The sequence below is a fragment of the Lepidochelys olivacea genome (genome assembly GCF_965140295.1).
Source record: "Lepidochelys olivacea isolate rLepOli2 genome assembly, chromosome: 8".
Classification (NCBI taxonomy): Eukaryota; Metazoa; Chordata; order Testudines; family Cheloniidae; genus Lepidochelys; species Lepidochelys olivacea.
The window spans coordinates 64,805,358-64,829,235 of record NC_140418.1 but is presented as its reverse complement, the minus strand read 5'-3'; the positions used below and the strand labels follow the sequence as shown (position 1 = coordinate 64,829,235).

The following is a 23,878-nucleotide window of genomic DNA, read 5'->3' as shown; positions in this document are numbered from 1 at the left end:
GCATCATTTTAGTTCTCTCTGCAGAAAGACTCAGCTGAGCCAAGGCTCCTTAAAATATATAGCAGTATGTCCAAGTTCAACAGTTCTTGTTTACATACAACTTTTCTTTCCAATAAACCCCCTTGAGGAAATTGGTACATCATCAAGTGGAGGGAAAGTTTTGTTACAAATTATAGATGATCCTTAATAAAACCAGTGGCAAAGTACAGTAAATACAGCAGGCTCCCACACTAACCCTATCATATTTAGCTTAATAAAAAATCCAAGAAACCTTCCTTCCCCGTTCTCAAAGTGTTTAGTTATACAGCACAGAATTACTACTGAAAGTGAAGTTTTTTCACTTCACTAAGTGATAAACATTATAGAAGAGCAAGCAATAGTTCTCTGCTCAAATTATTTTGCATAGAGCATTTTGAACTATTAAGAACTATTTTTCTACTCCTTAAAGGTGATATTCAGGAAGCGAATTAAAGTTCTAGGATCTGGGGGCAGCGATGGGGACAGATGCCCCCAACAGGTTTGGACAAAATTAAGTTTCATTCCAAACAGTTTCTAACATTTCTAGATATAAAGATGACCTCCTAAAGAGGAATGAAGCAGCTGTCCTTTTTGAGTCTAAAAGCAAGCAAGTTTAAACAATAATTTTAAGAGTTATGCTTTGCCACACCCACACATCTGGGCTATTGACACTAAACTATTTAACTACTGATTATTTTAGCAAAGTGCTAGTACGATTATTCATGGTTACTGGATGCAGTGGTGGACATAGATGATGGCAGATTCCTTCTCTCCCCCACAAAGACACAGCCAAGGCTGCAGGGAAAATCTACTCCCTTCTCCTCAGCATGCATACACACCTTTAATAGGTTTCAGAGTAGCAGCCGTATTAATCTGTATTCGCAAAAAGAAAAGGAGTACTTGTGGCACCTTAGAGACTAACCAATTTATTTGAGCATAAGCTTTCTTGAGCTACAGCTTATGCTCAAATAAATTGGTTAGTCTCTAAGGTGCCACAAGTACTCCTTTTCTTTTTACCTTTAACAGGGTAAGCGGATACTCCTGACCTTGCTCTAGTTAACAGCCCTGAGAATGGAGAAGCATTCAGAAGCCTGTCATGCTTCCAGGTAACACAAGGGTGGGAGGTGGAGGGCTAACGGGAACACAGCCTGCTGCAGCTGCATTATCCAGCTACAGTTGGCCCATGGCCTCCCACCTACTACCCCCCATTTTCACTGCCTGATAGCTATCCACTGCAATACAAGACCAGCATTAGTAGAACTCAAGTTAGCAGACCCCAGGTTTATTAACCTAGGGCTTGAGCGAGCGAGCACATTCATTTATAACCCCAGTTTAGGAATTGTTGAACCCTGGGTTTCAACCTGGGACTCCAGAGTCTACAGTGCATTATGTGGACCCAAGTCCAACCACCCATATCCTGACTTTCTAACACTGTAGTAAGGTGCTGACTCACCGGCCTGGTGCCTCCTGCTGGTAATCTGGGAATTAGTTCTCTCAGCCCTGGAATGCCTTCTTCTGGCCAGTTTCTCCCTGCCCTTACCTGCCCCCCTGCAGTCCCTCCTGGACCACAGTGCCCTTTACCTTGGGGGGCTGCCCCTCACCCAGGGAACCCACTCCCCTGAGCCCACCTCACCTCAGTGACCCACTGCCAGTCCTCATCTAGGCCCTTTACTCAGGGGCAAACTGCAGTCTGCAAAGGCCACTCATCATTGGCTAGAGGATTGGACCTGCTGCCTTTCCCTGCAGACCCAGTACCTCCTTAGGTCTTCCTGTCAGGCCTCAGCCTGGGAGGTCACCAGGCTTGAGCTCCCCAGCTCAGCCTGCCCCTTCCCCAGCACTGCTCTGTTGAAGGTACCTTGTGTTCCCAGGAAGCCCAGTCCTTCCCACCCCAAGACTAGAGTGAGACTACCTACCTCCTAGCTCACAGCCCTCTGTATATCAGCCCTACTGGGCTTGGACTGGCTGCTACCTGCCTTCCCCTGATTGGCTCCTTGGGGCAGCCCTTTCCCAGAGCTGGTTTTAACCCCTTTCTCTCCAGAGCATGGTACTTGCCCCGCTACAAGAGCCCTCCCAAAATGTGACCTATCTAGCCCTTTGTGGTGTAGTGTGGGAAAACTTGACTGTCCACCAAACTTGACTGTCCAGAGGACAAAGGAAGTTGGCTTGTGGGACTGTGGAATACTTTTGGTGGACTCCCAGTGCACAAGTCCAGTGGGAATGAATCTACACTGCAATGCAACAGGACTTGAACTGTGGGTAGGGTTACCACCTGGCTGGTATTTGACTAGCCTCGCCAGTTTTTTTTTTTTATGGATCTGCCATTTGCCAGAAAAATAATTTAATATGCGGGGGTGGGGGGGGTTAACAGGGATCTAAAGATCTGCTTTATCATCACAAGAAATAGACGCAATTGATTTTCTCTATGATAAAATTCCAAAATGTTCACATTCAAGTGTATAGTTAAAATACAGAATCACTGCAATTTGGGGGAAAATAATCTCAATGAAGACAGACATAAAAAAAGCAGCTTGGAGAAACACAACCAAAGAAAGAAAATTATGTAACTAATCTTATCTATATGTATTACCTCTCTAGGTACTATAAGTGGCTGTTGAAGGTTGTGGGCTGTGGAATTGCTTTGAGGTTGGGGGGTTGGAGCAGGCTTGCCTCGTGTGTGTGTGTGTGTGTGTGTGTGTGTGGAGCAGGGCTTGCATTTCAAAGGTGGTAACCCTAACCATAGGTCCTGGTTTGACTCAGGCACAGACCCTCCACTCTGTAGGATCCTGCATCCAAGCACTGGGTTGGCGTGATTTGTGTATAGATAGAAGGGTGGTTAGGCTCGAGTCTGAGTTTGAACCCTGCAGTATAGACATTCCCTGGGACTCACTCAAATTAAGAGGGTAAAACAATATGAGCTTGTTTCATCGGGCAGTTTTACTAGTTTTGGCCTACAGTACCTCCTCACTTAAAGTCATCCCGGTTAATGTTGTTTTGTTGTTACACTGCCGATCAATTAGAGAACATGCTCGTTTAAAGTTGCGCAATGCTACCTTATAACATTGTTTGGCAGCCACCTGCTTTGTCCACAGCTTGCAAAAAGAGGAGCCTGTTGGAGCTAGCTGGCGGCGGCTTGGAACCAGGGTGGACCGGCAGCCCCCCATCAGCTCCCCACTCCCCTAAGTTTCCTGTGAGGCAGCCACCTAGCAGGCTATCACCTGCCTGCAGTTCAGTTGTCCCTCCCCCCACTGCCATGTGCTTCTCCTGCCCTCTGCCTTGGAGCTGCTCCCAGGAGCCTCCTGCTTGTTGTGCTGGGGGAAGAGGGAAATGGGGGGGCTAATGTCAGGGTGTCCCCCTCCCCCCTGCTCCTCCTGCCCCTCGCTTACCCCATCTCCATAGAGTGGGGGGGGATACGACAGGGCTCAAGACAGAGGGAGCTTGATGGCAGCAGCTGCTGTCTCAACATATTGATCTACTTAAAAAGGCAATGTACTTAGAGTGCGGTCAGCGTGCTTAAAGGGGCAATGTGCATCTCTCTCACACACACAGGGTGTGTCTCGCTGTCTCCTCTTCCTCCATTTGTGCTGCCTTGTAGAGAATAGGGCTACATTAACAACGTGTTAACACTTGAGGGCTCAGCCAAGTGCTAGTTCATCATTTAGCAGTAAGGCATTCCCTGGGAAATATCCCATCCTCTTCCACCCTCTGACTTCACCACCTCACCAGAGCTTCACAATCATCATTGCTGTGTACAGTATTAAACTGTTTGTTTAAAACTTATACTGTGTGTGTGTGTGTCTCTCTCTCTATATATATAGATATATCACCATCTGAATAAGGGGACATGCAGCATGTGGGCATGCAAGGGGAATAGTTCAAATGTGACTCTATAGGCGGAGGATACATGGAGTGAAGGACTGATGGGAGAATAGGAGAGAGGAGCAAGAAATTGAAGTGAAGACGAATGAGAGAACACTGGAGGAGACAGAGATACTATGGAGAATTAATAAGGAGGGCAAGTGACAGAATATAGGAAAGGAAGGACAAACATTATTAAAAACCAATAGGGGATAAAGAGGGAACTAATAAATAGTATAGGAAAAACTACACTAAGAGAAGATGATGTAAAAGATGGAGGGAAAAAAGTGAGTTATATTGTAAAAGGAAACAAATGCTGCGTGAAGAACTGAAGCAAGGCAAATGTAGCAAGTTAAGGTTTGCAGTTTTGATGTACATGTGTGGGTCTCAGGATTTTAGAGTGACAAGGTAGATGAGGTAATATATTTTGCTGAACCAACTTTACTGGCAAGAGAGACAAGGTTTTGAATTTATGCGGTGCTCTTCTTCAGGTGCAGGAAAAGTACTCAGGGAGTCACAGCTAAATACAAGGTGGAAAACAACGTAAAGCACTGTGAGCACTGGAGAGTTAAAAAAAATTGTCCATGCTATGGGACAAAACTTCACAAATCTGGCTGGTGAGTCTTGCCCACATGCTCAGGGTTCAGCTGATCACCACATTTGGGGTCAGGAAGGAATTTTAAACCACGATTTGAGGACTTCAATAGCTCAGACATAGGTTAGAGGTTTGTTACAGGAGTGGTTGGGTGAGATTCTGTGGCCTGCAATGTGCAGGAGATCAGACTAGACGATCATAATGGTCCCTTCTGACCGTCAAGTCTATGATTCTATCTTAAAAACCAAACACACCATGAACTGAAAATAAGTGCATAGAACCAAGTCAAAGTAACCATATTCCAGAGTCCCTAGTGCCCCATCCGCCAAAATGTGGCCACTCTAGCCCATGGTGCACTGTGGGAAAAAATTACGGCCCACCCTGCACATTATCAGGAAGCTCGCTTTGCAAAAGGCTTGCTCAGTTCACTCTTCATTGAAAACCCAGGAGGCTTTCTGATAGTGTGCTTGCAGATCAGTGATCAGAACAGAATGGGTTAACGCTGACCTGAGCTGGTGCTGTTTGCCAAGGGAGGGGCAGCTTTTGTTTTCAACAGAGTGGATTGCAGATTGTTGGGATACAGAGGACTAAAGAAGATGCCCAATGAAACTGTGCAATACTTCTGGGTGACTCCCATGACCTGAGTCAAGTGGGACTGTGGCTACAAGGCAAAGCAATAGGTGCTGGACTCGAGCTTGGACCCCACAATCCTGCAGCGTTCTGGGACCCTGGGTTTGAGCTCTGAGTTAGCCCAATTATATTGTAGACACAAAGAAGATAAGCCTTGAACCTGAGTTTGAATCCTGGACTTACTGGGTTACAGGTTTACATACACTGCAGTATAGACATTCTGGGTAAGCCTAGAGTTTGAACTCAGGCTCAAGCCTAACTCCCCTTCCATCTACACACAAACCGTGCCAACCCAGGGTCCCAGAAACCACGAGTGCAGGTCTGAGCCTGAGTCAAGCCGGGACCCACAGTTCAATCCCTATTGCTTTGCAGTGTAGATGCAGCCCCACTGGACTTATGCTCTTAAGAGTTGATCGAAAGTATTCCACAAACCCATGAGATAACTTCCTTTGTCCTCTGGACAGTCAAGTTTTCCCACACCGCACCACAAAGGGCTAGAGTGATTACATTTTGGGAAGGCACTAGGAAGTCTGGGATATGGGTGGTCAGACTTGGGCCCACATATTGCAGTGTAGACTCTGGAGTCCCAAGATGAGATCCAGGATTCAACAGTTCTTAACCTGGGGTTATAAAGGAGTGTAGACGCTCAAGCCCTAGGTTAACAAACCCAGGGTCTTGCTAACTTGAGTTTTACTGACTCTGGGCTTATATTGCAGTGGAAAGACACCCAGAAAGAGTGGTAGCAGCAAAGAGGAGTGAACTGCCACTAGATTTCTCTGTCCAATAATGGTGCATGAGGGCAAGGGGATAAATGGCCAGCACATTAAGACCTCTTTCCTAAGACAAAGGTTTACTTCCTTGGGCTGCAATGGTAGCGGGTGTCCCAGCCAGTCACCTTCCCCAATCGGAGAGAAACTTCCAAACTAGTACAAGCACAAGGCAGCCTAGGTTTTGCAGAGACACTTCTTTAATGCTTCTATAAGAGTGTGCAAAGAAAGTCAGCAGAGCATAAGGAACTCAAAAGCCAGCTGAGACCCAAGAGAACTTGGAAACAAGCCAACTCAGTATACAAGCGGAAATATGAAAAATATCTATTTCAGAAAAATACTTTCTATGAAAATTAAAGACAGAGAGCATTATTTTTCTATTATAAAAGGAAAAAGTAACACATAAAAGGATATTACCAGTAGCTTAAAGAATCTTTATGTCAAAAATTGGCTTGTGTGGTTCATAGCCCCATGTTTTCCATTCATAAAAAAACTTAATAAAATATATTAAGTTTTGTTCTATAATTAATATCTCCTATGGTACAGTCTCCTAATAATATTTTCAAGAGGCAAATACTGTTTAAAAAAATAACTAGACACAAAAAGCTCAGAGTAAAAGGGGACATACGTTATTCATAAAAAAACCCTCCCTATATTAAGACAGACTGTACAAAAGCATGCTACTTTTTGAAGTCTTTAACATTTCTTCGAGACATCACTTGAGGTTGGTGCCCAATCACTTTGAACTAGAAAACATGGGCAGCATAGTATACCATAATCCAAAGACTCACAACTCTTAGGACTGTTGGCATGGCTTGTACGTTTATTGTTTTATCAGGTCAGGTAGAGACCAGCAAAATTCACAGTAATTTTCAAGGCTTTTATTTACAGTAGACCTTCAAATTTAAAAATGGAGAAAATCTGAAGTCTTGGAGAAAATTATAAATTGAGAATATGAAGTTGAACTATATTCTAAGGATCTTTGACGTCTAATGATGCTAAACAAAGAAATGTAAATATTATGACTAAAGGAAATTATTCATACCCTAATCTCTTACAAATTTATTCAAGAATACTTCTACAGAAAAATAAATATCCTTAATTAGCTACTATAATTAAGATTTAAAACCCCAATATTATACTGATTATTTTGAACTGGAAAAAAAGGTCAGAATAGGATTACAACTGGAACTCTGGAAATACCACCAAATGTCCAGATGATAACTTGGACTTGGGCACATTTTCTGAGAGGAAACATATGTCACTAGAATTATTTCAGTTATTCTGCAGAAAAATTCAATTTTCAAGGGCAAAGAATTCATTTCTTTCCAAATGCAGAAAGCCCACTGAGAGAGACTTCCAAGTTCACCTGGAACCTAATTTTGTTCATCTTATATAAGCTTTTAAAACATTTGCCTCATTTTACATGGATGATATACTGGTTTTCAATAGTATCTATAAAACTGATATTGCATTTTAAAATTGGAAAAACATACACACAAGTCTTTTTTTAAAGTAAGAAAGTGCATATGTGATATTTTTATATAGTCAGGATTATTTTTCCTATTTTAAGAGATTTGCTAACATATCTGTGCTTTATACTGAGAATGGATGCTTTGATGTTTATTTATGATGTATGGTGATTTACTTTTTTATGGCCTGTTTGACACATGTATTTGAAGTTTGCATTTTTAATGTGTTACAACAATTTAAATGAAATAGCTTTAAAGTGAGTATTGGCTTAGTAAGTATCTTAATGATTTTAATTTTTTTCTTACAGCAATTTTTTCACAACAGATATTTAATTTATCTTGCACAGTAGAAATATAGCTGTCTTACTTAGAACAACGCTTCCTCAGCTCTCATCCCCTAATGCCCCTACTCTACTTGCGCTACATTGATGACATCTTCATCATCTGGACCCATGGTAAAGAAGCCCTTGAGGAATTCCACAATGATTTCAACTATTTCCATTCCACCATCAACCTCAGCGTGGACCAGTCCACACAAGAGATCCACTTCCTGGACACTACGGTGCTAATAAGCAATGGTAACATAAATACCACCCTATACCAGAAACCTACTGACTGCTATTCCTACCTACATGCCTCCAGCTTTCACCCAGATCACATCACACGATCCATTGTCTACAGCGAAGCTCTACGATACAACCGCATTTGCTCCAACCCCTCAGACAGAGACAAACACCTACAACATCTCTATCAAGCATTCTTACAACTACAATACCCACCTGATGAAGTGAAGAAACAGACTGACAGAGCCAGAAGAGTACCCAGAAGTCACCTACTACAGGACAGGTCCAAGAAAATAACAGAACGTCACTAGCCGTCACCTTCAGCCCCCAACTAAAACCTCTCCAACGCATCATCAGGGATCTACAAACTATCCTGAAGGATGACCCATCACTCTCACAGATCTTGGGACACAGGCCAGTCCTTGCTTACAGACAGCCCCCCAACCTGCAGCAAATACTCACCAGCAACCACACAACAGAACCACTAACCCAGGAACCTATCCTTGCAACAAAGCCCGTTGCCAACTGTGTCCACATATCTATTCAGGGGACACCATCATAGGGCCTAATCACATCAGCCACACTATCAGAGGCTCGTTCACCTGCACATCTGCCAATGTGATATATGCCATCATGTGCCAGCAATGCCCCTCTGCCATGTACATTGGTCAAACTGGACAGTCTCTACGTAAAAGAATAAATGGACACAAATCAGACATCAAGAATTATAACATTCAAAAACCAGTTGGAGAACACTTCAATCTCTTTGGTCACTCGATTACAGACTCATCCAGCTTGGTCTACAACTCCTGCCTGTGAATTTTTTCCCCTTTATTGGGATGCAGGCTTCCGACAGCTTCTGCAGCTTTGATTTAAAATAATCCCAGGCCTCCTCTACCTTTAGATCTATAAATTCTTCAGTCCAATCCACTTCCCTAACTAATTTCCTTAATTTTTGAAAGTCAGTCCTTTTAAAATCAAAAACCCTAGTTGCAGATTTATTTTTGTTAATCCTTCCGTTCAGTTTGAAGTGAATTAGCTCATGATCACTTGAGCCAAGACTATCCCCTACAACCATTTCTTCTATGAGGTCCTCACTACTCACCAAAACCAAATCTAAAATGGCATCCCCTATTATGGTGCCCTATTAAGGGCTCTTCTTTGCCTTTGAATAAAACTGACAGTAGCATGATACCATTCATATTGGAGGCCATGGTACGATTTCTCCTTCCCAGAACGCATTACTACATTCCCTCCTCCCCACCCCCACCCCCCAGAAGTGAGAAGATAAACACACTCACACAGAAGCTTTGTCAGTTTTTCCCTTCTGTTACATATCACTTATTTTTCAGACTATTTTAGAAGTATTTCCTTCAAAATACTACAGAACTCACCCCAAAACACATTCCTGAAAACAAACTAATACCAGCTGAACAGCAGACTATCAAGTAATTTCTCCCACAAGCAGTATGAAGTCTGAGTGAATCGTGACACCTCATAAATATTTAATGATTGCCTGATAGGCTGTCATTAACATCAAACAGCAATCTAGGTTTGCTACATTAAACATGATTCCTGTGTTAAGAGGACATCACAAACTGCCTCCAAGATCTAGATACTAAGAAATGCCCACCAACTTGGACAAGGTGTAATGAGGCCAATTGCACTGAGGGAGACAGACACATATTGGGTTAAAAAAAAGCTTCAATGGGTCATAAGACCAGACATGCCATAAGGCAATCTGTCATAGAATACTCATATTAAGAAGTGTGTCAAATCGGAACATTCAAAAGAAAAGACAAACGTTCCTTTATGTTGTATGAAGTGTAAACGTTCAGAATTAATAATTCATGGGACAGAAAAAAATATATCAGATTGTGATATAAATATTAACAGGACACTGTCAACTTGTTTAGACTACAATTTTGACTGTCCAATCTTAAAAATGTCAGTCTAGTAAGGAACAGTCTTCAAAGCACAGAAGTCAATTAAAAAAAACATTAATGTGAAAAAATTAAAATTCTCTGTTCTTGTAGGACCTACACAAAACAATGCTTTTCTGCTTTGTGTTCTGCTGGAGCAGAGCGAGCGCTAATTAACTAGCATATTTGATTCCTAGAGTTGTGCTGTGTTGACAGCAATCATATTGGAGTACACATAAGAAAGCAAACCAAAATGACATGTTAAATCCAAGATCCAGAGGTGGGGGTAACAGGATAGGAATGTAAGAATAATCAACATTTGACAAATTGAAAGGTAAAAATGTCACGTTGCCATGGAGTGATTTGTGTAAATTGCAGAATTACTCTTGGGGGAAAAAATCTAGACTAGGGCTAGCTGCAGAACTATAAAACACAATTTATAAAATAAAGTATTGAACAAATACTATACAACTAGGTATATAACTGGTCAAATATTGCACAAAAAAGGTACATTACATATTTTTTCAACCCATAAACCATAAAATTCATCAAGTACTACATTTGTTTAATACAATTTGACTAGTTTAAATCAAATCATTTTGAGTACCTAAAGCAGTGTTTAACCATCTTTGGCAAATGATAGCAATTATTTTAAATAAGCAGTTGGAGACCCAAAGGTTATAAAAATATACTTTTCTGACTCGTGTCCAGCTTCTCTGCTTCTTATCTTATTAAATAAAACATTTGAAGACAACCTGCAACAGTCATTGTGCCAAACCACCAAGAAAATTGTCAAAATATGCACAATTTTAATTTAAAGCATGTATTTACAGATGAACTGGAAACATGAAATGCGTGAAAACAGAATTTTACAGAGAAAACAATGAACATCTATTATGTTGGCAAATAGTAGACAGGCAGTGCAATGGCAATACCTTGCTCTCACCCTCCATTCATTTTGATATTCAAAGTCATCCAATAGCCTCACTTCTTTTTGAGCCCCGGTTCAGCAAAATGCTTAAGCGCCTATTTACCTGCTTAGGTGCTTTGCTGAATTGGTTGAAATAGGTGTTTCTTTTCCTAACCACTAACTTTTTCTAAATGATTTTGATGAAATGTATGCAGAAGACTTGAAAATAGTGTTGGAATAAAATGACACTTTCTTTCACTGATTATCCGTTGATACAACATCATGATAATCAAAAATGACCGAAACTTAAATAAAAGTGACCTCATTTTCAGATGTGCGCACTATCTACCACTCCCATTTACTTCAACAAAATTTGTTGGTACTTGGTATTTGTTGGTACATGATACTTCTGAAAATTACACATTTTAGATCATGTATACAATACAAACTGTAGTCAATGTCAATTACATGGGCATGCAGCCACCAACATTTGTGTATCACTTGGGCGTGTACACACAGTGGGAGTGCTTATGTTGATGCAAAGTGTGGTACACCATGGGTAGGTATCCCAGTGAACCACCCTCCTGGTGCAATGTCTTTTGGGAAATTTCAGTGTGTTGTGGAACCAAAATGATTTGCCCAGGGATGTCTGGTTGCTAGGAGTCAAGTTCCAGCATGCAACTTGCCCCATCCCATAATATCATCCATATCCTATAATTTTCATGCTTTAAAAAAAAAAATTAAATGACACAAACCTGCACACCACTTTTCTGTATCTGCCATCTTGGACAGAAGCATGGAGCCTGCAGAGGTCTTCACTATTCTCCTGAATGTTGCAAATATGGAACACATGATTCTCCTTGTATTTGCAAATCTGCAGCAAGCAGCACACCAATGGGGGACATGAGGATTTCTTTGAGGACCATTTGCCGAGGAACACAGCAAAAAACAATTCTAGGTTGTTGGTGGCATTCATGGTGCAACTACAGATGGTGGAATGTTGCTCCTGGACTTTAGAAATGAGCACTGATTGGTGGGATTATATTGTAATGCAGGTCTGGGATGACAAGCTGCAGAATTTTTAGATTGAAAAAGCCACATTCCTGGACCAGCATGCCAAGCTCACCCAGCCCTCCAGAACACGAACAAAAAAAATGAGCACCAAACTGAACATGGAGAAGCTACTAGCGACTGCATGTTGGAAGCCTGCAACACTGGATTCCTACTGGTCAGTAGGAAATAATTTTGAAGTTGGAAAATCCACAATGGGAGCAGTTGCCATGCAAGTGTGTAGGGCAATTAATCGTCTGCTGCTACACAGGACTTTGACTTTAGGTCCCGTGAAGGACACAGCGGATGGTTTTGCAGCAGTACCAACTGCTATGGGATGACAGACGGCATGCATATCTTTATTTTGACACCAGTGCACCTTGCCATAGAGGACATCCACAGAAAAGATTACTTTTCTATGGTGCATCACAAGGAAGACTTCACCAGTAATGATTTCGAGGACCCAGCCTACCCTTTGCTTGCCTGGCTCATGTAGTCATACACTGGCCACTTCGACAACACCAAGGAAAGATTCAACTACTGCCTCAGCAGGTGCAGAATGACTGTTGAATATGCTTTTGGGGAAACGGAAGGGATGCTGGCAGTGTTTACTCATTAGATTGGATCTCCATGAGAAAAATATCCCAATGGTTGTAGCTACCTATTGTGCCCTGCATAATATCTTTGAGGCAAAAGAGGAGAAGCTGCCACCAGGGCGGAAGGCAGAGGTGCAGCTGACTTTGAACAGCCAAACACAAAGACTATTACAAGATCCCAGCGTGGAGCTACATGGTTGAGGGAAGCTTTGAAAGAGCATTTTAATATTTAGCCACAGCAGTGGTCTGTGCTGGAGTGTTGTTTGGGAGAAAGACTGCAGAGTATCTCCAGGAAAGTTTAATCAAGACCTCTCAAAAGAATAAAAGGGACATCCCTATGCACATATAGTATTCCACATGTCCCCCCTTCCCCTGCCTAACCTAATGGGGGAATGAAAAGCAGGTGCCAATTCTACCAGTTCATTATACCTCTACCACTTTTTGTACGAGTGAAACAATGAAAAGTCAATACCTTTATATTGTTAACTTGGGGTGAGATGGGCACCATCTTCAAATTTAAAGATTGTAAGGAAAAATGCATGCACAGATACATCCAAGCCTTCACCAGGTTCCTCTTCACTCAGCTGGTAGGACTGGCTACACTGTGACAGTTCTCTACCGCATTTCTCTCACTCTTTCCTCTTCCTTCTTGCTGTTCACAGCAAGGGTCTCTGTCTCCTCCAAGGTATCCACAGTGGTCTGCAAGTACTAGTGGATTCTCCAACAAATATAGCATGCAATTCCTTGTAAAAGCAGCAGATCTGTGGTGAAGCACCAGATCTATTGTTGTACTCCCTAACCTTGCGGTATCTCTGGGTGAAGTTCCCTTCCTTTGATACAGCACTGCTGCAGATCCCTCTTCTATCCCTTTGCCTGCATGCCCAGTGCAATCTGCTCGTTGAGGTCAACTTTCTACAGCTGGTCTGTAGTCTCTTCTCCACACAGGCCCAGGAGATCCAATACTTCCTGTCTAGTCCAGGCAGGAGCACAGCTAGTACGTGGATTCAGCATAGCCGCCTGGGGAGTTGAACACAACAAGGATGAGCTGAGCTGATAGGTGTGCTCGCGAATGTGGGCAATCAGGAAAAGGCACGCTAAAAACATGCAGAGGATTTTAAAGGAGGGGGTGACTTTCGGTCTCTCTGACCCCTCAGCAGTGGATTTTAGAATTGAGAGAGAGAATGGGGCATTATGAAACATCTGCCAGAGGACTGTTATGATTGACACAGGTCATGCAGCATCTACACCCACACTGTGTCAAGCTCAGTAGGTCAACCACGTCTCTATGTTGTTCGGGGAGGTGGAAGAGAATGGAACTGGATCAAGTAACCTGTAGATATCACTTCCAGGATCCATTTGTGCAAGGTAATGAGCTCTCATGAAGATAGAAAATAGGACAGATGTCCCCATAAGGATTATGGGGGGGATACATGCATCATAGCATCAGGAGCAGGAGAGATATCATGACTCTCATCCAGAGGGTCAAAATGGTCATTTCCAAAGTGTCACTTACTAGGAGGTTGCAGTAGAAGATGGTCCTTTCCTTGTGAACCTAGGTTTCTTCCTGGGGGTTCAGTTGTTTCTGTGAGCTGATATTGTACCAGGCAAGATTGCTGAGCCATCTGTGATATACTGTACTTTCTCTTTGCCATAGGTGTATAGATGGCAAGAGATGGTAACGTTGCCCTGTAGTCCTTAAGAGGGTAAAGGGACTTGTCCATGACACTCCTGAATAACTTGGGTCCCTCAAAAAGAAGGTCTTCTATGGTGTTTTATACCTCCAGAAGCAGACCAGAGGACTGTAGCCAAGAAGCCTGGCTGTGATAGCCATGGAGACAGCAGCTGTGTCAGCAGCATCTAGTGAGGCCTGGAGAGATGCCTTCGTGATTATCTGGCTTTGCCTGCCTTAGCAGAGCTTGAAATTGTTCGCTCTTTGGGAAAAGTTCTTTGGATGGGATGCAGTACTTTTAATCCACCCATTTACTTGTAGGTGGTATAGAAATAGGGGTTTGCCAGAACATACAGGGGCCATCAGATCACCACTGACAGGCAAGGTGATTTGCCCTGAAAAAATATGTGAACAATGTTCAACAAGGAGCGCTGGGGCTCCTTTCATAGAACCATAGAATCATAGAAAATCAGGGTTGGAAGGGACCTCAGGAGGTCATCTAGTCCAATCCCCTGCTCAAAGCAGGACCATTCCCCAACTAAATCACCTTTGCTTTGCCTTTGTCAATTTACATGCTAAGGGGATCACTGCTTTAGAGATGCAATGATAGCCAGATGGAAGAGAGAGGAGTTTAGATAGCCTCATGCTGCTTGTGTGAGGAAATCTCCTTCCTGAAAATACGCCAGCCAATAATGAAAACTCTATGAATTACACCCTGATTCTGGGTTGAGCTCTGTGCGGTTGGATCTCTTTGCAAGCATGAGCTCGTTGTACAATTGGCGGGCTTGTCTGTATATGAAACCTTGCACTGGTGTAACTCAATTAATTTAAAGTCAATGTAGGTCTTGTCTACACACACATTTGAACTGCTTTTAGTTAAGCCGGTTTCAAACCCGCCTTGTGGCCCCTCTCCTGTATCTCTTCCAACAGAATATGCAGGGTTTCAACTATGTATGTTTCATAAGATCCTGAAAGGCCTTGAAATCATTGTAAGATGGTGGGGGAGACATGACAGCCTTGTCTGGTGAGGAGGCGACTATGGAAAAGTGATGTTTCTTCTTCTGCAGGTGGCTCTTGCTGCTGTGTAAGATATTGCTGTGTGGAAGGACCCAAGGCCATCAGTTGTTCTCGCAAGCTGGGACCCTGTATAACTGGACACCATAAGGGACTCGGGTTTCCAAAAAGCCCACTGTTGTGGAGCATAAGGGAAAGGGGCAAGACTCCACATTTGTCCTTACCAGGGATGTCAAATACATCACCTATTAGGAGTTTCACCACCAGGGTGTAACCTCTAGTAATGGAGGTCAAAAGGGCAACCCTGTAGAGACACTTCCAAACCAGATGCAGTGTCATCTGTGTCTACTAGAGTGGCAAACAGTGTCAGTACTGGTGGTCAAGTTAGCACTGGGATCTGGAACGGGTCCTGTAATTGCAGAAGTACCAGAGGTCAAAAAGGATGGTGAATCGGTAGCATTTAGAAATGCATCTATGTACCCTCAGAGTTTGAGAGGGACTGGAGGCTGTGGCAGTAATGGATGGTGAGACACCCTTTGCTATCATTTTCAACAGGAAGCAGGCACCTGGAGGTGAGACAGTACCAGCGAGTAATGTGTCTTGGTACCTCTCTGCTACAGTGATTCAGGCTTCTCCAGGATCCAAAGATCTTCATGAGTTAAAAGACTGCACAGTACCAGCAAATCTGGGTAGGAAACATCAGGAGTCAGAATGTCCAGTGACACTGGAGAGAACACTGAAGTAGGATCAATGCATCTTATGTCTGTTTGCTGAAGGCAGTACTGATGACTATTTCAGTTTGACTCTCGAGTTCTTGTGTCTCAGAGGAACAGAGCCCAGTGCCAATGCAGGTCTGCTTTAGATAGCTTGCCAGACAGTTTCTTGGTACACAGCATGGATTTCTTAGCTGCTGCTGTCTTGGTATTGCAAGGGATGGGACTGCAGGTTTAGATGGTTCCAAAGGGCCCCCAGGGTCTTTTCTTACTGTCACTGTAGAGATGGTTGCTGGAGCGCTCTGTGGATCATACGTATGGTGGGCGGGGGGAGACCCCGATACTGTGGGTCTCAGCTAGCGCTCCATTGATAAGAGTTTGAGCCTTTCCTCCTCAATTTCTTAGATATGCTCTTAAAATCTAAGTAGATCTTACATTTGGAGGGAATGTGAGACCCCCCTGAGGCACCAAAGGCAGTTTGAAAGTTCTTTGCTGCATGAGAAAGACCTATGGCAGGTTTGGCAGGGTTTGAAGCCTGGAGTCTTCGATATACCCGAGACCTGCACTTGAGGCTGTGAATCATGGACTGTGAAAAACAAAGGTCCAAACAGTGCAGAAAAACAGAAGGGAAAGGGAGCCCCTCCCTCCCCTTTTAAAAGCACAAACTGTGCTAAAAACAAGATATAAATAAAAATACTAAGAAAATAAAGAAAATTTTGACTAAGAGATGTAGCAAGCCATGAGGCTAGCTACCAGACACTGGAAAACTCCATCTCAAGCTGCAGGAGGTTCAGAAGGTACTGGAGTGTCGGCCGGTCCCTCCTTAAATGCCCTTGTATCAGAACACAAGAGTGCCTAATGCGCAAGCTTGTGCCCACAGACACTGCTGATAAAAACAGTGCATGGTGGCATATACATTCTGACATGGAGCATCCACAGGACCACTATTTGAAGAAATGTCATACATGCTACTCACTTAGCCAATTTGAAGGAACTGCTAAACTAAAATCTGTCCCCAGATTATTTGAACAGCATCCTCTCAAATGACACAAGCAGTTTTAGCTTTACTGCTTCACTGGAAAAACCTAGTTATAGATTGGAAAGCCATAATACGCAGACAGAGACAGAGACAGATACAGGCAGACAGATATAGACACTTTTTTTGAAGACAAAATCATTGATTATAAAAATTGCAGAACTGATAAATAAGGCTGTGTGTGTGTCATGGAGGTCACAGATTCCACAACTTTCCGTGATCTCCATGACTTCTGCAGCAGCCCGTACGGCTGGCCCAGGAGCTGCCTGAGCAGCTCGGGCAGCCCCTGGATCAGTCACAATGGTGGCTGATGAGGCAGTCTTGGGGGCCCCCACCCAGCCCCCCACCAGCAGGTATTTGGGTGGGGGGAGCTCAGGGCTTGGGTTGGGGCCGCTGCTTACCTGCTGGGGGGAGGGGGGGAAGAGAGGGGGCTCCTGTCCCTCAGCTCCCCTACCTCCACATGCTGCCTCTGCTGGCAGCCAGGCACCACCCCCAAAGCTCCCATTGGCTGCAGTTCCCAGCCAATGGGAGTTGCAGAACTTGGGCTGGGGCGGAACAAAGTCAGCATGTGCAGCTAGGTTGCTGGGGCCACCACTTCCCAGGAGCCTGGTAAGGAGCCTGGCCCAACCCCACTAAACCCACCACTCACCCAGCACCCATGCTCCCCCCAGGCCACCGCTCCCCCCGCCCAGCACCTGCGCCCCCTCCCCAGTACCCGCGGTGCTTCCCCGGGCCTATGACTCGCCCCCCTCCCCAGCCTCAGTTTTAGTCAGGGATATTTTTAGTAAAAGTCATGGACAGGTCACAGCCCCTGAATTTTTGTTTACTGCCCTGTGATCTGTCCATGACTTTTACTAAAAATACCCATGACTAAAATGTAGTCTTACTGATAAATGTTCCAGTCCCAAGAGCCAACTATAAAATCAGCAACTATAAGCAGATTTCTAAAATCTCACGGACTCTTCCATGGGCCCTAATTACTTGTTTAACACAATGTACACAAGAAGAGCTGAAGCAACTGACCTAACCTCAAATATACCAGTTAGCTACTGCAGCATAATAAAAGCATTTCCAAACAAATTTGCTTCATTAAGTGGAGGGGCGGTGGGGGAGAATGACTTTGCAAGTTTCTTGTTTGAGTCTCTGAGCACCTGCTCTTAAACAATTAAGGCTTGCATTTCAAATAAAGCAAACACAATATTTGTAATTTAAGAACCAAAGACCCAGTTTCTGAAACAAAAGCTGAGCCATTAGAATGAAAAGCAAATAAAAACATAGTACATTGCTCCAAATAGATTATTAGAGGCTATTAAAATAAAATTCATACCTTTATCATTCTAGAGAGGTCTCCAGCATCTGCTAATTCCAACACTATGTTTAGCTCATTGTCTTCAATGAAGGAGGCATAGTATTTAATTACATTTGGATGATTCAGTTGCTAAGAAAAGATAAATAGATGTTTCATTCTACAGCATGTCCTCATCTTAAATCACTGACAAATGAAGTATCCTTTCTTAACAAGGAAAAACTAATACGCTACAGAATACTTTAGCATGTTATGAAAAGTATGTGCTAACATTAATTATGTACATAATGTAAACGTTTCCAGTTTAAGAATTTCTGAACCCATTTAAAATCCATCAAGTCTCAAACTATTATAATTTTGAAGTAATAAAAGAAATGTAAATAAATATAAGTTTATTTAGAATAATATAAAACCCCATGATAATTCTGGAGGCTGTTAAGCATCGAATTGAATTCAAGTGACAACTAATAAGATAAAATACCATAAAATGACTAAAAAGGTCTCCAAGAATTAGGTACGATTTATTTTTTAAAGTTAGTCTTCTATAAGTAAATAAATATACATGTTCAGCTGTAAGTTAATACATATATGAATTGATAACAGAGTGCATGTTTATGTTTTGCAACAAACATTTGCTCACTCCCGCTCTCTTTTTTTTAAAGTCAGAGCTAACTTAACAACCTTAAAGCTAATTGCATCTTTCAGGAAACTATGCTTATTTAAATATCAAAATGAAGCAAAAAATATCAGCAGGCTTCAGGTGCCTGCAGAAGCAGGCAGGTAAGTGTGAGAAATATGTTGAAGCAGGTTAATAGTTGAGTGGAACACACAGTTTAACTTGTTGATGTTCAACTAGGATAATTCAGATCTGTATATAAGAAGTTAAAAATATATGGTATTTATAGATGCCTATATATGATTTCCTATCTTGCAAGAACATGCCGGTCATGGCCAAACTCAATGTATTCCAAAAACTAAAATTAATCCAAACTGTTGTGTTTCTTGGAAGTCACTAGCCCAGCTGTCACTGTCACATGGTTAGTTTGCACTTCTGTTAGGTCTATCTCAAGTGCACTCTTTCAAATGACAGGCCCTGTGCCTTCCCGCCTCTCAGAGTGGAATCCCAAGATTTTCTCACTCACAGACCCAGTTCTAGACTGAAAAATCCCCTTTTTACCAATAGCATTTCCACAGCAGATCCAACTGGATTTGGCACTTGCAATAGGTGTCCCTTCATGAGCTGTTACCAGCAGGTAAATGCAGTGACTAAAAACAGCTTAGTCAAGATCTTTATTTATTCATAGGAACACAGCATCCAGAGAAAAGGGTTAAAATAACAAAGGGCCTACACATGTATCTTACCTAAAGTTTAGGCATCCCTGCTTCTTGGGCCCGGAGTCCCATCTGCCTCCCGGCAGACACTGCCTCCCCCTTCAGCTCAAAGACTTTATCTACTCAAGAGTATTTTATTCCATGTTCCCCATCTGAAAGCCACCATCCTTCCCCTCAAAATAAGTCTGGGGTGGTGCGTTCATCTTGGTCAGAGACTGGATTCAAAGGCATTGACACATGTATTGCCAGTGATTGGGTTATCTAAAGTCATTGTCTGCCTTTCTATGAATGGTCAAGGAACTTTGGCAGGAATTAACACTAAGGGTTATGTCTTCACTACCAACAAAGCAACACTTTAACATGGCTGTATAGTCATGGCACCACCGCTGAGAGAGAGCTCTCCTAGTGCTATTTAAAAAAACCCACCCCCACGAGGGGAGTAGCTCCCAGTGCTGGCGCACTGTCTACAATGCCACTTTACAGTGCTGAAACTTGCATTGCTCAGGAGTGTGTTTTTTCATATCCCTGAGGGAAAAATTTTCAGCGCTGTAATGTGGTAGTGTAGACAAGGCCTTAGAACTCACATAATAAACAGCAAAACAAGAAGTATGTAAAGAGAGATACACACTATATTCATAAAAAATAGAGATCTCCCACAGTCTTCACACAAACTTAGTCAATTCTGGTTTTGTAATGACTGAAAATAGCATGTCCTTGCTGCTAGTGTGGTGAAGTATAAGGTAAGGTTTGTTTGTTTTTAAAGTAGGTATGTTCTTTAAGGGCACAGAACTAGGTGTTTGTCTCATGCACCCTTAATTCTATCCCCTTGTGTGTAAGCATTACAATAGTCTTGCCCAACATCACAGAAGTCTGTGGCAGAGCTCGGAACAGAACCCAGCTTCTCCGGGTCCAAGTCTAGTACCTTGAACACAAGAGAACATAAGAATGGCCATGCTGGGTCAAACCAAAATTTTCACATCTTACATTCCTCTGCCTCATTCACTGTCCACCCACTTTACTAAATGAAGGAGACTTGTAGAACAAAGAGTTTGTGATTGTGTAGTTAATAACTATCAAAACACACAGGCACAAGGGGCAACATTCTGGGAACCTCAATTCTGACATTTTCTGATTTTTAAGTGCTTGGATTTTGCAAACTTAGTTCTTATATGTTCCTACAGTCTAATGTTATTTTAATAGTGTTTTGTAAGTAAATTTCCTTTTATTTTTTGAAAGCAAACTAAAATAAAAACATCCATTATGGATTATCAGTAGGGCTGGAATCCAGGACCTTTTATGTACAGCCCAAACCACTACATAACTAGGAACAGTAGTAAGCTCCTCTCTCCTATGTGGATCATCTCTAGAATTCCTTCTAGAGATGAAGGATGGTTCAATGGTTAGATGGATCTGGGTTCCATTTCCTGCTCTGCCACAGATTTCCTGTCTGACCTTGGTAAATCCACCTCTTTATGCCTCTGCTCCCTATCTGTACGATGTGGATGTTAACACTCCTTTGAGACATGGAAGTCCTGTGAGGATAAAAACACTGAAGACTGTGAGGCACTCAGATATTACACTGATCGGAATAATACACCTAGACAGATAGCCTAGTGGTTGAAGACGACACAGTCACATATATAAGATTGCCCCACTACTTTCAGAATGAATGTGCCAAAGTGAATGAGAATTTACTTTGGCCCCCAAAGGAGTCCACATTCTGGAAGCTGAAAAATTAATATTTGCTCCCCCTACTCCATCCTGATCTGTGACCTTCAGGAGGTGCAGTGCAGAATCTGACTCAAATTCCATTGCCAGCTGACAGAGGAAACCTTATACATCTTTCAGTTACTGCAACTATAAAAACAATGAAAAAATATACTTTCCTGCCTACTAAGATAGGAGTATTAGGCTTTGATCAATAATAAAGCATGTGAAGTGCATGGAATGCAGTGAAACAGCAGTGACCAGAATTCACGGCACTCAGAACTCCTTCCTGGCACCTGACATTGCTACTGCATCAACTCCACCATCTAGGGCTCTAACTCTGTTCCTTGTAGTACATTTGGTGCAGTTGTCATGTTTGAGATCTTAGTGGGGATGAAGCATGCTCAGTGCAGATGGAATGTTTTTAGATTTTAGGCAGATAACCTCTAAACAAGCTCTACTGAGCATGTGCACGTGACTATTTGCAGAAGCTTACAACTTGCCCGAATATGTGTAAATTTTAATGAGGACAGCATATAGTCCTAGGGACAGAGAAGTGCTATCTCCTTTCCAAATTTCAAGTCCCTCCACCAAAGTATGGATACATTAGAGATCTTCAAAGAAGCAACTGGAAAAAAAATTAACATAGGCAAAGCATACGTATTTCCCCCAACTTCATTCCTGGAAACAGCTGAAGCCTTTTTGCTGAAACCCTTGGACTGCGCAGGAAGAAGAGAAGGAGAGACAGGATACTGAAGAAAATCAGAGGCAGAGAGCAAATTTCAGCCTGCATGGTTGAAGTCTGGCCAGTTTATAGGAAACTGAAAGTAAGGACTTGTACTGGAAGGTGTACAAACTTAACCAGGCATTGCTACTAGCTCCATCTATATTATGGGGAAGTGGCTGCTCAGCTGGAGCAAATTAGACACTCTACAAAATGTACAATTTGAGGTAATTTACCAAGCATACCTTTAACTCCAATGTTCTTTTGATGACCAGAAAGTTCTCCATTAACCTGAGTGAATTCTGCTACTGCCCAGAACGCAGAATACAGAACCTCATTTCAAGGCAGGGACATCAAAATGTAGACTGTGGCATGTGAGTTTTTTCCTAGCCCATCTGTCACTTTTCCCCCTCCATCACACTTTCATCTGGTGACTACTCTCAATCATTCTACCTCTGAATGGAAGGGTACAACTGGCTTTAAACCTACATCAGTGCCCCTCTATGAGCTGGATGGCAAAACACACTGTAGGGACAACTCATTTCCTTGCAAGGAACTAAGGCCTACACTAAAAAATTAGGTTGACCCTGCTATGTCGCTCAGTGTTGTGAAAAATCCACATCCCTAAGCAACTGAGTTAAGATGATCTAACCCCCAGTGTAGACAGCACTAGATTGGCAGAAGAATTCTTCAATCAATCTAGCTACTGCCTCGCCTCTCAGGGAGGTGGATTACCTATGCTGAGGGGAGAACCCCTCCCATCAGCGTATATAATGTCTACATCTGAAGCACTTACTTCTGAGGAAATTCCGCGCCAAAAAATTATGCATACAATATTTTAAAATTCTGCAAATTTTATTTGTCAATAAATAAATGTGGCTCCAGCATGGCAGTGGGGAGCACAGGCCAGTGTCAGCATTGAGGTGGGAGATCACCCTGAAGCCCCCACCTCCCCCAGTACAGAGACTCGGCAATTAGGTTGCATCTGACCCTGACACAGTGCAAGAGCTGGGCCTGCCCCAGAAACACCCCAGGGCCCTGCCCCTCTTCGCTAGGTGTCCGTGGGCAGGATCAGCCCAGCAGGATCCAAGTGTGGGGGGACCAGGTGTGGGGTGAGGTTTCTGTGTGGGGCAATCTGGATGCGGGCAGCTCAGTGGGAGATCTGAATGCACAGGGGCTTGTTGTGGGGTTCCAGGTGCAGGAGCAATGAGACTCTACAAAGGATCCAGGTTAAGGAGGTTGGGGCTCAGGAGGCAGGGTCTAGGTGTGGGGAGATGGGGCTCAGCAGGGGGATCTGGGTGTGTGGGGCTCAGTGGGGGGATCCGGGTGCAGCTGGTTGGGGATCAGTGGGGTGGGTGAGGTCATCGGAGGTGTGCAGATGTAGTTGGGTAGGGCTTTTCAGGATGAGGGTTTAATAGGCCTGCTTAACAGGGGAGCTCCAGCTACATACCAGGCTCCTGCTTCCCCCTGCGATTCCCATATCCCCTTTTCTTCTCCATCCCCCACCCCAAACTCCCACATTCCCCTCCCCCTTCCTTCCCCACTGCCTCTTCCTCCCACCCCTTCGCCGCCCCCCTTACCCAGCCCCACCGCGGCACTCACTGTTGCACAGAGTAGAAAACAGGAAGGCTTCCAGTGCAGAGAAGCGGAGCACAACTGGCACTAGGATCCAGGAGGCAATGTCCAGCTGCAGAGTCAGCTGAGCAGAGATACAGCCTCCTTCGGGCATTGTTTGGAGGGGGCAACCCCCCCTCCCCCAAAAATGCGCCCATGGTCGTGTGCATTTCCCCCTCCATGCGGCTTCCCTGCTGTTTTCTGTGCCCTGGGGGGTGGGGGGGCAGCATTTTCTGTGGACGTGCAGTCCTGCAGAATCCCCCCAGGAGTAAAGCACTGCAGCGATGCCACTGTAGTGTTTCAAATGTAGACGAGCCCTAAGCAAATCTATTTCACAACATGATCAGCCTCCAGTAACCCTGGAAGTTATAGTGATAAATTTATT

At 43.4% G+C, this 23,878-nt stretch overlaps 1 protein-coding gene across 6 annotated transcripts in view; it reads right to left on the bottom strand.

Annotated features, from left to right (window-relative positions):
- The window catches only part of NEK7 (NIMA related kinase 7), a 131,592-nt gene that overhangs the window by 42,205 nt on the left and 65,509 nt on the right, over window positions 1-23,878 (bottom strand). For 5 of the 6 annotated variants that reach the window (XM_084638031.1, XM_084638027.1, XM_084638029.1 and 2 more), the window contains one exon: window positions 18,138-18,248. The exons of the other annotated variant lie outside the window; for it this stretch is intronic. In XM_084638031.1, coding sequence (XP_084494157.1) covers window positions 18,138-18,248 — 111 coding nt within the window. The remainder of the gene's footprint in view (window positions 1-18,137; window positions 18,249-23,878) is intronic. 6 annotated transcript variants of the gene reach the window in all.